Here is a 16,084-nt window from a genome sequence, read left to right as displayed (position 1 = left end):
GGGATGAAACTGTTGAAGTTTACTAAAGAGTAGTTTTACCAGTTCAAATTTCAATTTTGATGGCCAGGTGATGGCAATATTGTTTTTTAACATCAATGAGGACTCTGATTTTTTGCTTCACATGAAAAATTTATTCAAAATAATTTCACTGAATGAAGGAAAAAGTAAAAAAAAATTAAATAAAAATGTACTCATCTCCATCACCACCGGAAATTGTAATTGCAAACACTGCAAATTTGCATTTAGGTAAATACCTCTATATCACTGTCACGGTAATTTAAGTATATTTCATGACGTTATGGATGCAGGAAATTTCATTCGCTTTGCATTTTATAACGGAAATACACTGCACTGGGTCGCTGATTTTGTACTGTCAATGCTCTACGTGCATGTGTCTGTGACTTTTTGTGCTAGCAATATCATGATAATACTCATTTTTCTTAGTGCTGAATGCGCGCTGATGTTGCAAAAAACACTTGAAGTCTTGTGACATATTAATGCATCAGTTGCTACGCAGTTGCTATGGTCCTTTTATGCTCTGTTCCTTTATTTTGTCATATAGGTTTGATGCTTTAGAGTATTTAAGATGGAGTTACACTTCTTCAATGTGTTCTGAATCCAGGCCTGCTTGTTTTTCCTTGGAGTTTTTATATATAAAGACTTTAATGTCGCCACTTTCGTCTCCTGTCTGCTTCTGGGTCCGAATCCCATTCCTCACGTGACATGAAGTGAAAGTATAAGCAAAAAGCCAAATGTTTTCCCCTAATGGTTTTGAATTGTAATCCGACAAGCTTTGTACCATTTGCCTTTCGAGGCTGCTGCCCTCAATCAATTTTAGCTCCTACTTGTCCGCATTAGTTACACCCTGGACTGGTCGCCAGCCCAATCACAGTACCCATAAACACCCTTCCACGCCTGTGCCAGCACTGGAAGGCCAGGTTTCAAACCGCACTCGTTCGAGGTTTTAATTTAGAAATGTCAGTTAGAATGACTGCAGACATAATATACACGTTTTTCTCTGACCTCTGACAGTTAAACTCCAAACTGGAGTTGACTGTGCAGGTGTACCCACTGTTGTGACCAGTGACTGAATATTGTGTGTGTAAAATGTTCTCACTATATATTTTATGGCATATCGTGAGCATTAAATATCAATAACTTCCAGCTGGGCTGAGTGTTTTTGGTCATCAACGTGGCGGTAATGTATTGCCGGGGATGTGTGTCATAACGGCAGAGAAAGAGGCTTTGTGAGCTGGCTGCGGACGGGGGAGGGATGGCCCGAGTTCAGGAGAGGTTGGACACAGAGCGCCAGTTGTGGAATTCCAGGAATGGAAGTCCATTTGGGTCTGAACAGCAAATCGTCAGCAGAGGTGGCAAAGCAGTAAAGAGATGTTGTGTGCGAGCTGACAAATATGACAATATTTGTGTGTCGACGACACTCACCAGGGTTACTCATATTATAGACGTGAATCTTTTCATGTTTAATCAAGCCAACATTCAGAGCCAAAATCTCTCTGTTAATCCCACTTGTGTTGCACAGGATATGACACAATCACACATACACACTTAAAATGGTTTGATGTTTCATACATAACCTTGAGAATGAAAAGCAGACAGGGTTTTTATCTTAACTCTAGCGTGGGTGCGGGCGTGTGGGTGCGTGTGTTTGGGTGTGTGTGTGTAAATGTGTAAAATGCAGCATGCAGCACAAATGCCTTGTAATTAGCATGCTTTTCACTGCCAGATGCTAAATCTGCTATATAGAGGGACATGCGTGACTTGTGGTATAGTGACAAGAGGGTGAGTGTGTGTTGGGTTACAATCGTCGTTTTCATGTTTGTTCACAGTAAACACAATTACCGCATAAGCTTTATATTTGAGATTTAATTCAATATTAAAAAATGCAGCAAATGAGAGAATCTTGAAGTGCATTGTATTGTATATACATAAAATATTAACAGCCACTTCCAAGTGTGGTCACTTCCAGTGACATAATCTCATAAACTCATGATCTCAGAAACAGTTTCTCTTGCTTTATACTGACACAAAATGGAGGTCAAGAGGCAGAAAAGGCCATGTGTCCAGCGAAGGTCTGGTTTGTGGAAACTATGAATGGCTCTGGCAGGGTGTGGCAGCCACTGAGAACAGAGAGTTTAGTTTGTTGGTCAGAGCAGAAATAGAGTGAAAGTGGGAGCACGGCCATGGCAGCCTCAACTGTCCGCAATGCATCTGAATGCAGGAAAGCTTCCCTCTGCAGTAGAACTGTAGCTGTAGGAAACATTATTGTAATTTGCCAATTTAGAATTCATGTAGGCCTGTATTTTATAAAAGCCCCACCGGAACGCACACCTTTATTGCATAAAACAAAATGAATTTAGATTCTCAATTTCACATGATTCCGACCATTCAGTTATAAATGTTTTAATGTTTTGACATGTTTTGAATAAGTATAATTTACCTGATTATACTAATCCAATAACACTTTAGAGCAGGTGTGGGCAAACTACAGCCCGGGGGCCACATGCGGCCCGTTAAATGTTTTAATCGGGCCTGCCGAACTTGAAAAAAATGAAATGAATAAACCTTGTTATTGTTTTATTTTCTAAATATTGTGGTTTTTCAAAGACATATATATTGTTGTAATGCTTTTGTTCACTTTCATTTAAAATTAAATGTATTTATTTTTTCCGATGAGGTGAGGTTACCAAAACACTCAATCCATCTGCTCCTGGTCCGGCCCATCTGTCAAATTTTAGAACCCACTGTGGCCCACCAATCAAAAAGTTTGTCCACCCCTGCTTTAGAGCAACCAAAAATCAAATGGGATTTCAAAAGTAAAATATGTTCCTCTACTTTCTTTAGTCTCTCTTGGATCATTTTACTTTCAATATGATACCACCGTGTTGACCATTATTTCATTATTTATTTATTTATTTATTTTATTCGTTTTTTGTGGGGGTATGTTGTGCTTGTTTTGGATTCATTGGGAGCACTGGAAACTTAGAGAAGCTTTGTACTTTCATATGAGCACATGAAGCAAAATGCTTGAGGGTTAAGTCAATGAACACATTCAGATTTTTCCATTGACACATAATCCTCTCTGAAGCCCCGAGTTTGAGCTGAAGAAGCTTTCCAAGAGGCTTCCAATTCAGTGGGGAATTTCATCCTTTTCCACTATACAGGGTGTCTCTTGAAAGAACACAAAAAGCCCTTTTGAATCTTCATAGATGTTACGGCTCATTGTCATTATGTAACAGATTGAAGTCACTGAATGCGTAGGTAGTAAAACAAAATTGTCCATATGAGTGCATTTGACCTCAGCTAAGTAAATGGATTCCACATTGGGTTTCTTACTCAAAGTGGTGAGAAGATCTGCCTCAGAGCTCTGGGTTCTGGGTTTGAATTTCGGCTACCTGTGCTTGCAGGTTTCCAATCGCATTCCCAAAACATGCATATTAAACCGGGCTGCACAATTTGGAAAAGAATCAAATTTCATTTTCCCCCTCAATATTGCAATGAGGCCTTATAAAGCATATATTCACCGGCTAAAATCTGCTTCTGCTTAACACCAGTTTTTTAAGAAGTCACGACAATCTGTCCTATCGTCCCCTTCAAGACCTTGGATCCAAATGCCACGAGCAAATGATTATTGAGGCCAGGAAGCAAAAACATGTAACCTCACATAGTACTGCATAAATAGCCTAAATTAGTCACAACATAATAAAAAAATGAAATGAAACATCTTTCATTTAATGTGACTGTTGTCTAAGGTGATAGCATGTTTTGTTTTGTCTTTGTATGACATGACACCTATAAAGCGGAATTAAAACCACCCGACGAAAGTACTCATCGTTAATATCTCTAAAAGGGGTTCAAGTCCGCCTTTTTAGTCCAACATTTTTACTGATCTTGTTTTTACATGGAATGTTTAACCTAGTTATGGTTTATCCTTGTTTAATATATATTTACACTTTGAGGTGACCCCAGTTTTTCTTAAATTGGTTTGAAAGCATGCACAAACATTCCCTTTTTCTATTGTGTCACAGATTCAACAACTGGAGACGCAAGTGATTGATGCTGAAAAACGAGCTTTCACCGCTCAGCAGCAGGTGAGTCAGCAAGCCGGTTAATGTTGACCGTATGGAACGTGCCCTTTGTAGCTTACCCGTGTGTGTGGGGGTGTGTGGGGGTGTGTGTGCGTGTAACTTTAGGCGCAGTGGATGGAGGAGAAGTTGAAGACTCCAGACGGTCAGCCCCAAAGCTCTGAGAAGCTTTGGTATGAGCGCTGCCAAGAGCTTCAGGCCTTAGTGCAGGAGAAGGAAGATGTCATCACCCAGCTGGAGCTGCAGCTGGAAGAGCAGGTAAAACACACTCACACACACACACACGCACACACAGATATGAGTATATTTTCAGCTGTATGTCAAACTACAGATTGGAATGAAATGCTTTGTATGGAGGTAAAAGCATATGTAGACACTGAAAAATGCAAAAAACCCAACCACGTAGTATGCCCCAAAATATCGTTACCAGAAAATGTTTTTTCAAGGATCGCGCATTACTGAAAAAAAATGCATGTTGTTTAATGTTCTCTAGCCGCTTGCTTTACTGGTATATCTTAAGAAAAATGACTGATGTTCGTGTTTCTGTGATGTGTGGATTGTGTGTGTGAACCCCTGTAACAGAAACAGTCAAGGCTTCAAGACGCCAAGACTGTGGAGGAGAAAGCAGCGAAAATCAAGGAATGGGTGATGCTAAAGCTGTCTGAGGTAGCAAAAAACAAGAAAACAAACACATGTTGTTTTTTTCCTGCACAATCATTTTATGAGTTGCTTGAGTTTAACTGCCTCCACTTCTTCAGTTTGAGGTGGAAAACGCTGCACTAAGAGAAACCAACAAAAAACAGGAAGCTCAGATTGGGGAGCTAAAGAAGAAAATGGAAGGTGAGTATATGAGATCCAAGGCTATCTATTCATTTGTTAAAATATGCGACATGATGTATTGGTCATTTTTACAGAATTTGAGCAGAAATGCTCCAGTAGACGTGCCGGTTTGTGCAAGTCAGGTGAAGCCCACAGGGTTAGCAGCCTGACATTTGGCTGCTTCCAGGTGAGAGGAAAGAGTGCGCAGGTTCTAACAGGGCCTGTTCCCTCACAGAGGAGCTTCAGTGTCGAGGAAGAAACTGAAGGTAGGTTCAATGCTGGGAAGAATGCTTCAGATAAGGTTCAGGGCTCAAAATAGTTAATTTTTTTCTTTGAAGAGCAATTTTGCTAATGAATGAAATAATTTGAAGAGTAATTTAAGAATACGAAAGGGCATCCCAGGGACTTAAAGCAAGGGTTTTATTCAACAATAAAAATATGGCAATACAAAAAAGTGGTTGAATGTAGGGCTGCATCTATCCAATATTTCCGTATTTTTGCATCTAACTGAAAATTCTGTCGAATAATCCTGTATGCCAGTAAAGGATATTTTTATTTAATTAATCTCACTTTATAATGAACAATGAATTGGTTTCCTTTTTTATAGAATCCACAGATTTTATTCCTTAGTTGTGTTAACACCAAAATGTATTTTAAAATTTAGAAACATTTTCAGTGCAAGGCAAAAAGAAATTTCAACTTAAAATGCAATACTTTTATTAAAGCAACGGCTTGATAAAAACAACTTACAAATCGCTTAAAACATGTTCGCCGTCGCATGCAAGTTCTGGTACGACGTGCGTGAACAATGTCGTTGCGACGCATTTTCAGAAAAAATAAAAATGACTAAAAACTAACTAAATTAAAAAAATAAATAAAAGTCAAAACTAATTAAAAATAATAGCTATAATAACCTGGTGTGGAGTCTGTGTGTGTTCCTTGGATGTGGCCATCGGTCAACACTCGTGTTTTGCTGTTGCTCAGGATGTTTAGTGAAACAACCGTCCTCCATGCCAACCTGTCGATCACTTGTCTTCTGGCAAAACAGCTCGTTAGGGACACTCTCCCTGTGGGAGAATGATGTCAACACATTGTTAAAGCCAGACGATAAGTGATGCCTCAAACATCCTCCTCTCATTTTTTCCCCCACATCTTTCAAAGCAGCAGTCTGCCCTATCCAGAATTTGAACATTGTCAAGACCAGTGAATGACTGGTATGCAGGACTGTCATTTCACTGACCACACTGAGCAACAAAAACACCCACACATAGATTTTAGGACTGAAATAGATTTGATTTCAAGTTGAAACATCTTGAGCAGAGGTGGGTTTAAGTAATTTTAAGTAGAGATCCTAAACTGAAAACTTTGAGGTGTTATTATTCATTAAGACAATTCATGACAAGTGTCACATTTTTTTGCAAAAACAGGGCAATATTTACTGGTTGATACAGCTGATGAAAGTTTTTTCACTAGCCATTTTGTATACTGCTTGCTTTCATTAGGATTGTTGGCAGGGTAGGAGCTCGAGCCCATTCCGGTTGACTTTGGGTGAGATGCAAGGTCGGAGTGGTCATCAGCCAATTGCACGGCACATATAAACAACCAACTATTCTCCGTCACATTCACACCTGCGTGCAATTTAGAGTCTTCAATTAACCCAACGTACATGTTTTTGGTATGCGGGAAGCACTTCCGACCTCAGGGTGCTTTCCGAGACTTGATCTCAGAACCTCGTAACAGTGAGGTGCTAATTATGACTCATGCCTTTGTGGAAGCTATTTGGTGTTTTCAATTGAAATAAAAAAGGGCAACTAGGGTTACTAAAGTTTCGGTGTTTATGAAGTAAAACATATCCTCTTGTTTACTCCACCAGACAATCGAAGTAAGCAGACAGCCTCGTCTGAAGTCCAGACAACAGATCGAACCGAACTGCAGGTTACTCATCCGGACGAGAACGAAAACCTTAATCCGTTGGTCTTTGAAGCGAGCAGGCCCGAGTCTTGTAGCGTTTCCTCAGTGCTCTCGAGTGCTGAAGGAGGAGGAGGGTGTGAAGTCAGAGAAGGAGCTCTGGAATTAAGTCGTGCTGGGAGCGAGGCCTACCTGACCGCTTCGGATGACAGCAGTTCTATGTTTGACGACGACATGCAGCGAGCGGAGCGGCCCAGTTTCGGCATTCTGGGGGCGGCGGATGGAGCACCCGGGGAGTGTAAAATGATGGAGGACTGTACCTCTGAGGAGCTCAACAAACGATTCCAGTCACAGAGACTTGACTCGTCGTCCTCATCCAGCGAACTGAACACCCCGAGCCCCGTCGTCACGCCAGCTCTCACTCCCAAACGACCCAACCCACCCCAAGACCTGAGAGATACCCCTGCCTCACCAAAACAACCCCGACTGCGGAACCCGGCAGGGTCGGGGTTGACTCACATCGCTATGGCCAAGAAACACCTGAGCCAACCACCAATCAGTACTGAGGCAGCACACGGGCAAACACGTAACGCCCTCAGCATGCTGCGCTCCTCCAGGCCACAGGAAACTGACCTTGACCAAATGCAGGAGGTCGACATGGAGACGGGCAAGACTCCGTCCTTGCAGATCCGCGACAAACCCACAATGCTTTCCATACAGGCCACACCCGACCCTACTTTTGGGTGTCCCGAAATAAACTCAGACAGTCACAGCATACCTCCTACACCACCATTACACAGGCTCCCCTCCTGGGTATGAATGTGATTACTACACAAAAATACTCTCGTTTAATCGTAGATAATATTTATATTTATTTAGAGAGTCACGTTATTTTTCAGCTAATGTTACTTCATGTATTCAGTTATCATCCAAATGTCTTCAGGCACAGTTCACTGGGTGAGCAGTACTTTGTGTTCTTTTTCATCACCATATTCTAATAAGCAGCCAGGACAGACATGTGCAAAATATTTTTTTCCATTTTCTCATCACTGCTAATCACAGTTAATTATTGGATTAATCCATTAAATTGGATTCTTTTCTTCACAATGTGGTTGCACAACTCTTGTGTTAGACTACTTACAATGGTCCAGTACAGTATTTTGTGGTTGATATATTAATGTGTTTCTAATGGATGGATGTCTCTAAAGGAGAGTCGCATCTACGCAGTGGCTAAATCAGGAATCAGGCTGTCCGAAACATCATGCACAGATTCGACAAGCAAAGGTAAGGCAGTGAGTGTGACAGTCACGATGACAAAGTTATGTTCTGATTTTCATGCTGTTTTTTTTAGACCCCGCTCTGCAATCCTCCTATCCTGCCTTTGTAATATACACATCCCTCATTTATAAAGATATGACCACACCAGTTTATACTACTCTGAAGGGGGTAAGTCCAACGACGTGGAACACTCTCATTTTGGGTGTTTTGCATGCACGTGTTTAGTCTCGAGTATGTCTGTAATTTGTGAACACCAAAACCAAGCCCGATGTCTCTGCAGAAAGCCACTCTGTTGAGTAACAATCCATACTTAGAAGAGTCATCTAGTTCTGAGGAGTCATCCAGTTCTGGAGAGGAGGATGGTTCCTTGTGCAGTTCCCACACGTCTTCCAGCTCCCACAAGGACAGCAACCCAGGCAGCCCACGCTCTCTCAAAAGAGGTACATGTCACTTGTGCTGGAAGGAAAGAAAATGATCAGAAGTCAAATCAGTGGGAAATACATTCATGAAATTATATTATATCTGTTATTTTGTTATTTTATTATTCTTTGTCACAGTTGGATTGGATTTAATAATCACAGTGAGATCTTTCATATTTTTTTTTTCATTTTGACCAACAATATATAGTGCAGTGCGTATTATGAATATGCCATTATGAATAGAAATGTTGCCACTATTTTAGAAGTGTCTTCTTCTGCTACCCAGTGTCGAAAGAGGATAATACAATGCAGCTAAATGACACCTGGGCAAGTCGATTCGGAATTTGATTGTATAAAAAAATGGATGCAAATGACTCCCAGGCTGCATAATGGGCACCAGTTCTCTGAGGTCTAAATTCAGTGTAAATGTGAGTGTGAATGGTTGTCTGTCCTTATGTGCCCTGCGAATGGCAGATGTACTCCACCTCTTGTTCTTCTCGTGATTACGTAGGGTTTTTATGAGTCTGCGACTTCCTCTCACAATTTCAAAACATGCATGTTTGTTTAATTTAGCACTCATGCCCATACATGTGAATGTGAGTGGGAATGGTTGTTTGTCAATAGAAATCGTGGGATTAAATATGTGATATGATAATTTTATGTTTAGTTTGTTTTTGGTCTGAAATCATGTATGTGTATATCTTGAACATAAGAGTAACCTTTAACCGCTTTTGCTTCACTTGCAGCTGTATCCATGTCTTCAATGACATCTGAGAGTGACTACGCCATCCCACCTGATGCCTATTCCACAGATACTGAGTGCTTTGAACCAGAGCAGAAACTTCCCAAAACCTGCACCTCTTCTGGTGACAACAGCAAAAGTGTATGTGCAGTAACTGTATTTCAAAGAACACCAACAAACCGTTTTTGAGAACCAAAGCCAAATATACATTTTTTATGGGTGGTGGGGGAGCATCTACAGTACTGCATTTGTGCACGTTAATTTCACTTGATTGGTTTCCTATGCAAAAGTTTAAGTGGTTACCCTTCTGGCACAGTGATGATTATGCAGTGTCATTTGATCATTCTGTTTATGGATTTGAAATGCAACTAGTAAAATGTTTTTACATTTAAAAGCCCCATACGCTTTTCTTCATATGTTTACTTAAGAGAGTGATTAGGGACGCAGACAGTATATCTTTAATCTCTGATAATTTACTTTTTATGAATGCATGACTTTTTATTATATATTAAATATGATTTTGCGGACAATTTCAGCTTTATATGTAATTGAAAAAAGTATGTACATATTTGATCAGCATTTTTATAAAGGCAAAATATGGCATATTTTGTTGATGAACCTTTTCATCTGCCAAATAAATATATATAAACTGAAGGATGTATAGTTTATGTTTTTTATTTTTTTGTATCAAGCGGAAAAAATCTCCTTGGACGTTTTGTACAAACTTAGCTACTAAAGGTTAGTGTCATTCTCATTCTGAATTGTGCATGTTTTAGGAGTCAATGGAGAAATCTGGCTACTTGCTGAAAATGGTGAAGACATGGAAGAAAACCTGGAAGAGACGCTGGTTTGTCTTGAAAGATGGAGAGCTTCTTTATTATAAATCCCCAGTGAGTTTATTGCAACACATCTACATATCAGATCCATTTCTGCTCATAGTAGTAATAGTAATAACTGCATTTGAAGAACTTTCGGGATTACACCTGTCTGTTTGGATCACTGATGTGGGTCTTGGAGAGTTTTCATTAGTTTCCCAGGTAAGGCTAATTAAAGGTAAAGTTAAAAAAATTGTTGGATTCCAAGAACCGAAAAAGACTTACTGAGGAAGGTTTCTGGGGTAAATGCATCATATTTCGAGAGTCAAAACCACACAGATGAGCAGGAATCAGGTATTTGATACTAACATTGTGTAGGCTCCGGAGGAATTAATGAAGACAACTTTTCCATCTTTAACTCATCGATGAATGTTGTGCTTCATTAGATGGTTCAGATTGAAGAGGTTTTGGATGATTAGTGGATGGCTATCATGCCCCAACAAGGCTGTGACGTACGCAAGGAGATTGCTTTAAATGTGGAGTGAGATGGTAGGACCCTTTCGGAAGTTAGAATGCAGTTTGTATACAAATATTTGCTGCCATAGTAAAAAAAAACAACTGAGCATTTGAGCTCCAGTGGCGCAATCGGTTAGCGCGCGGTACTTATATGACAGTACAATGTAGAGCAATGCCGAGGTTGTGAGTTCGAGCCTCACCTGGAGCAGTATTTTTGATGGCGAAACAGTCATCAATGCTGGACAACCCAGCTCAAGCCCTTCAGGACACTCTTACAGCACTCCACAGCTCCTTCAGTGATAGACTGTTAGACCTTCGCTTGTACAAAGGGAGAAAATGTGATCGCGCGACCACACTCATTCCCGGCCTCAACCTTAATGAGAATCTGTGGAGTGTCCTTTTAAGGAAGTTCATTGGGGGTGAATATATATATATATGTGTGTGTGTGTGTGTGAGTCATGCATTCAGTGTTAAATTTCCTCTTAAAGATGGGGAGAGATTTTGTAGTTTTCATGTGAAGATCAAGCTGGTTCCAGATCAGTGCACCAGAACACATTTTCTTTCTTCCCCGTGATGACATCTTTATTCCTGGTGGTATGTCTATGCAGAGAGCAGCTAACTGGAATAAACTCGCTGAGGTCAAGGTTCAAATTATTAATGACTTGATACTATAAATTTTCATTACAGTAAATACTGAGCAAAGGGAGTCTCAATATTCCATGAAGATGGAAAAGTGGCAGAGAGAATATATTATTGTCCGACCAGGGAGGAGTGCGAACCACTTTCTTTTGTAGAGCTCGGAGTTATTTTATGAAGCTTCTGCCCAAGGATAGCTGCGAAAGGCAGGTCCAGAATTTCTAGTTACTGTTGCCACTACTATATAAATATATTTCCACGAGCTGTAACAAATTGTTCTCCTATTTGAATGTACATAGCTCTATTAAAGGCTGCTGTGAGCTCTTACATAAAGTCATATTTTGGCAGAGTGATGTGATCAGGAAACCTCAAGGTCAGATTGAGGTCAATGCCACCAGCAACCTCGCACGAGGAGAAGGAAAACAAGTGCTCCAGGTATTCACTCACACATTAACAATGAACATGGGAATTCAAATTTCTCGTTCCGTTGCTCAAAAAACATGCAATCTTTAGCACCTTTCCACCACTTTTTTTGTAGATAATAACGGGTAAGCGGGTGTACTACCTGAAAGCAGACTCCCCTAATCTGCTAGAGGAATGGCTCATGGTGCTGCAGAGTGTGCTAAGAGTCAAAGCTGCAAGTCCGCTCTACACTCAGCCGGATATTCGGCCCGGCATGAAGGGACAGCTTATCAAGGTTATGTCATTACAGGGCAACTTTTCCACATTTGCCCTCCATTTGCTTCATTATGAAAATCGCACTATCCTCATTTACCGATGTTCATTGAAGTCACAGCACATTTCTATAATCATAAAATTAATTTTGTCACTGACAGGTGAAGCATGGCTACTCTAAGCGGGTTTGGTGTGCTCTGATTGGCAAAACTCTGTACTACTTTCGGAGCCAAGACGACAAGGTACAGTGAACAAAATTAATTGCCCTTTATTTGCCTCTTCAGATTAAAATGGATGTTGTTGCATAGTTTATTCAGAAAATGTAATGTTTCTTTTTTTAAAAAACTGCATTGTTAATAATCTACCACTCGACAATGACAGGATAACTCAAACTATTCAAATTTGACCATGTAATGATGATAATGATCAGAAAAACTAATGAATATGAATAATCAAAAAACACAGACCAAAAAAGCACAGTGTTTTTTATTTCTTTAGGGGGTGTTTCCACAAATCTGTCTATACCGCTGTCTAATTATCTTAAAAGCAGATTTTAGCAGCAAAAGCTAGTGGAGTGACTGAATGAAAAATACAAATGAGCATTTATTGATTGGACTATTTCCTTTTTCTTGTTGTTCTCAGTTTCCACTTGGGCAGATAAAGCTTTGGGACGCCCAGGTGGAGGAGGTGGACAAGTCTCGGGACTCAGACGATGGCTTGAAAGCATGTGGTGGTGGATTACAGGTGGCGTCCTACACCATTGCCATCCATCCACAGGATCAAGAGCCGACTTACCTGCTCATCGAATCTCGCCATGAGAAGGTCCGTCACTTGATTCCACACTACACTTACAAGAGAAAAAGCTCTACACAGTCATATGTTTGGAGTTCTAATAGCTTACAAAAGTCATGCTCGTGTTTAGGATTCGTGGCTTTACCACCTGTGTGTCGCAGCAGGAAACATGATGGGAATAGTCGGAACTGAGTTTGAAAAACTGGTGGGGAAACTCTTTCAAGTGGATGGCGATCCAAGTAAGCGTGTGTAAAACCTTGTTCAGACGGCCAGACCCAGATCAGTTTTTTTTTGGAGGGGGGGGGTCATCATCTCCATAATGTATCTATCTGTTCTGGTTTTATGGAGTCTGAACTACAACCATCACATGAAATGCAAGTTGAGAATATGTACCGATAGCTGTTGTTACCATGGCAACCTATGCAAACAGGTCAATTCAGTGCTGTTGTATGGAAAAAGCTAGTCCGATTACTTGCAAATTACATAGAGGAGCTTTTATTTGATCGCCCCCCCCAAAAAAACTGTTTTTGCTTGCAGTCCGAACTAGAGTCATGTGTTTTCTGACTCCATTTGTGTGTGTGTGTGTAGAATTAATGATTTTCCAAGTACTCTATTTGAATGAGTGTAGTTTTCTAATATCTTGCAGCATTCATAATGTTTTATTTGTTTTCTTTAAACGTTATAACTGTTTTACTTACAGACTCTCAGATTTGGAGAAATCCAACATTATGTTTCAGTAAGGAGGCTTTATTGTCCCCCCTCACCACGCTACCTTCACAGGCCCTGCAAACAGAAGCGGTCAAACTCTTTAAGGTTTGGAAGTATGCATGTTCTTGCGTTGCTAAATTATGTTGCTTTTACAGAATCTCTGTGCTTTGGTGCCTTGCTCAAAGGCACCAAAGCTTACTCGCACTGGTGGAACAATTAATTACTTTTGGCTTTTTTTTCATTCTGACCACGGCACGTTTTTAAAAAAAAAAGTTCAATGATCTGAGCATTACTGATTTTGATTATGTCAATCTCGTCAGCACATAAAAGCTAAAATCTGATTGGACAAAAACAAATAAATAAATAAACAATCTAACATCCATATACACTCCTGGAAGAATTGCGGGAAAAAACCTACGATCAAATCAAGAGAATAGTTTCTGATAGGCCCTGGCCTCTCACCACAGGTTCTGAGACCCTCCTGTGTTTTCCGGAATACGTTAATTAATCACCCAATCAATTAATCACTTTATTAAATAAAGAACTTAATCCTTGCTTTTGTGCTCTTTGTCATACATATACTAAGTGCCTCTCATTTTTCTTCTCAGACATGTCAGCTGTTCATCAACGTGGCCATTGATGCCCCTGCCATCGACTATCACGTCTCCCTGGCTCAGAGCGCCCTACAGGTGTGCCTGACCCATCCTGAGCTTCAAAACGAGTTCTTCTGCCAGCTCATCAAGCAGGCCAGAAGGAGGCAGCCGCAAGGCCACCCGGGCCCCCTGCAGGTGTGCATGCTCACCACATGGTGGCAACAGTAGCTTAATCATGAAGCGACTCTTGGGCTAGCTCGATTCACGTGATCATGATGCTGCCAAGTCACCACAAGGGGGCACTGTTGGCATCCATCTCTTTCTATACTGCTTATCCTCAATCGAGTGGCAGGTCTACAGGAGCTTCTCCCAACTGACATTGTGTCACCAGGAAGTTGCAGGGTGCATAGAGGCAAACAACCATTCTCACTTTACATCCATAACAATACAGTATAAAGTCTTCAACTGACCAAATTGGCTCCTTCTATTATTGTCATGACATCAAAGCACCTTCACCGCATTTGACTTTTGTTTTTAACACACGACAGTTATAAACACAAAATCAGTGGCTAACACTGCAGGTGGGGGCTTTTTTTAACACTCTTGGAGCAGTTCAGAGTATCGGTGTCTGCTTAAAGAACATCACAACCACGTGTGCTGGTGATGTTGTGGCCACCCACGCTCTTCTGCTGGCCAAAATTGAAGTAGGAACCCAGACACCCTTGCAGTAACCTATCGCACTAAAAGCTTGCTCCAGGTGAGGCTCGAACTCACAACCTTGGCATTGCTTGATAGTATACTGTCATATAAGTACCATACGCTAACCGCTTGCGCCACTGGAGCTTGCTGCATATCTCCAATAATAAATTAATCATTGCAATAGAATACTGCGCCTGAGTTCGTCCACTATGTGGTGTGTCAGCTCTTGTGGTTTGATTCCAGGTGTAGACTGCCCCCTATTCAAAGCAAAAGCTTCAGAAAAGGTTTTATCCCCACCGGCACTGCTAGTGCACATGAAGTGGGGTCGCAAGGTCATAAAGGCGGAAGCCGGTTAGCAATTGTCAAAATACAATTGAACTTTTTTCATAGATGCTAAGTGTTCTCATGTGTAATTATTGCTGGTCTTCACTCTGCCTCTAATTACCAACAATGCATTCGGGGTCCCTTCTCCTTGCCCCTATGTCCATTTTGTGTTGCTTTTGCTATCTTGCCTATTGCCCACCTGCGAAAAATTGGGTGGGGGCATAGAAAGAGCTAGTCTGCTGAGTTTTGGGGAGTCAATTGTTTCTTGCCTCATACCAAGCTACATCACATCAAATGAGGCTGAGCTTGTGTTCCTCGTTACCTGTGGTGCTGTCTTGATGCAATTATTTTTCATAATGCCATTTGTCTCTCTTCAGGGTTGGCAGTTTTTAGCCTTGTGTGTTGGACTGTTTCTGCCTCAGCATCCTTTCCTCTGGTTGCTCCAAGTTCATCTCAAACGACATGGGGATTCCAGGTATGATTGAGCTGATTCAACCGGACATGGAATGGCAGTATAGTACTTGCAACTTCACCTCATATTTGCCTTCTAAATTCTTACATAGCCTTTCCTGATTTCGTCTCAATACACATTTTCCCAGTACAATTCGGCATTACTGTAGACGTGGCTTAATGGTAGGTTTGTGCAAGAATAAAAAAGATCCCATTGATGAATTTACTGTCATTGTGGGTGCTTTTTGGAAGAGTCATCAAATATCACACAATACTGTAATACAATATTGTACTACTGACCATGCACATCATTCTTGTTTGCACCACTTTGTAGCTGTTTTGGGTTCAAATATTTGTTTAAATTTCATCTTGTTCCAGTGTGAGTAGACTACATACAAATAACATTAAAATTAAATACTTGTCATGCTGGTTTATCTGAATATATTTTAATATCATTTGTTTGCAGATTTTGTTCCAGTACTAAACAGATTATAATTTGATCCCACTTCTTGCAATTGAGTGTTCACTAAATTAGGACTTGAATTTTTATCATCAGCATATTTTACATTTTCAAATCATATAACTTGATCATATAAATTGTATAATA

General features: G+C 40.6%; 1 protein-coding gene and 2 non-coding genes across 3 annotated transcripts in view; 2 read left to right on the top strand and 1 right to left on the bottom strand.

Moving 5' to 3' along the window:
* plekhh2 (pleckstrin homology domain containing, family H (with MyTH4 domain) member 2) overlaps window positions 1–16,084 on the top strand; it is a 29,332-nt gene that overhangs the window by 6,476 nt on the left and 6,772 nt on the right. Inside the window, exons 3-21 of the mRNA XM_088304637.1 lie at window positions 4,047–4,109; window positions 4,212–4,361; window positions 4,686–4,769; window positions 4,862–4,943; window positions 5,018–5,188; window positions 6,796–7,643; window positions 8,039–8,114; window positions 8,182–8,276; window positions 8,389–8,548; window positions 9,274–9,410; window positions 10,046–10,159; window positions 11,585–11,671; window positions 11,775–11,933; window positions 12,073–12,153; window positions 12,554–12,733; window positions 12,834–12,942; window positions 13,404–13,516; window positions 14,020–14,199; window positions 15,405–15,502. Of these exons, the coding sequence (XP_088160763.1) occupies window positions 4,047–4,109; window positions 4,212–4,361; window positions 4,686–4,769; window positions 4,862–4,943; window positions 5,018–5,188; window positions 6,796–7,643; window positions 8,039–8,114; window positions 8,182–8,276; window positions 8,389–8,548; window positions 9,274–9,410; window positions 10,046–10,159; window positions 11,585–11,671; window positions 11,775–11,933; window positions 12,073–12,153; window positions 12,554–12,733; window positions 12,834–12,942; window positions 13,404–13,516; window positions 14,020–14,199; window positions 15,405–15,502 (2,987 nt within the window). The remainder of the gene's footprint in view (window positions 1–4,046; window positions 4,110–4,211; window positions 4,362–4,685; window positions 4,770–4,861; window positions 4,944–5,017; window positions 5,189–6,795; window positions 7,644–8,038; window positions 8,115–8,181; window positions 8,277–8,388; window positions 8,549–9,273; window positions 9,411–10,045; window positions 10,160–11,584; window positions 11,672–11,774; window positions 11,934–12,072; window positions 12,154–12,553; window positions 12,734–12,833; window positions 12,943–13,403; window positions 13,517–14,019; window positions 14,200–15,404; window positions 15,503–16,084) is intronic.
* On the top strand, window positions 10,715–10,808 carry trnai-uau (transfer RNA isoleucine (anticodon UAU)). Its single transcript has 2 exons — window positions 10,715–10,752; window positions 10,773–10,808. It is a non-coding gene; the product is annotated as a tRNA-Ile (tRNA).
* On the bottom strand, window positions 14,754–14,847 carry trnai-uau (transfer RNA isoleucine (anticodon UAU)). Its single transcript has 2 exons — window positions 14,810–14,847; window positions 14,754–14,789 (listed from the first exon to the last, which is right to left on the bottom strand). It is a non-coding gene; the product is annotated as a tRNA-Ile (tRNA).

This window comes from Idiotropiscis lumnitzeri, chromosome 9, assembly GCF_059441095.1.
Source record: "Idiotropiscis lumnitzeri isolate Australia: NSW breed Sydney's pygmy pipehorse chromosome 9, RoL_Ilum_1.0, whole genome shotgun sequence".
NCBI lineage: Eukaryota > Metazoa > Chordata > Actinopteri > Syngnathiformes > Syngnathidae > Idiotropiscis > Idiotropiscis lumnitzeri.
The sequence above is the reverse complement of the archived record's forward strand: the minus strand, read 5'-3'. Positions and strand labels throughout refer to the sequence as shown.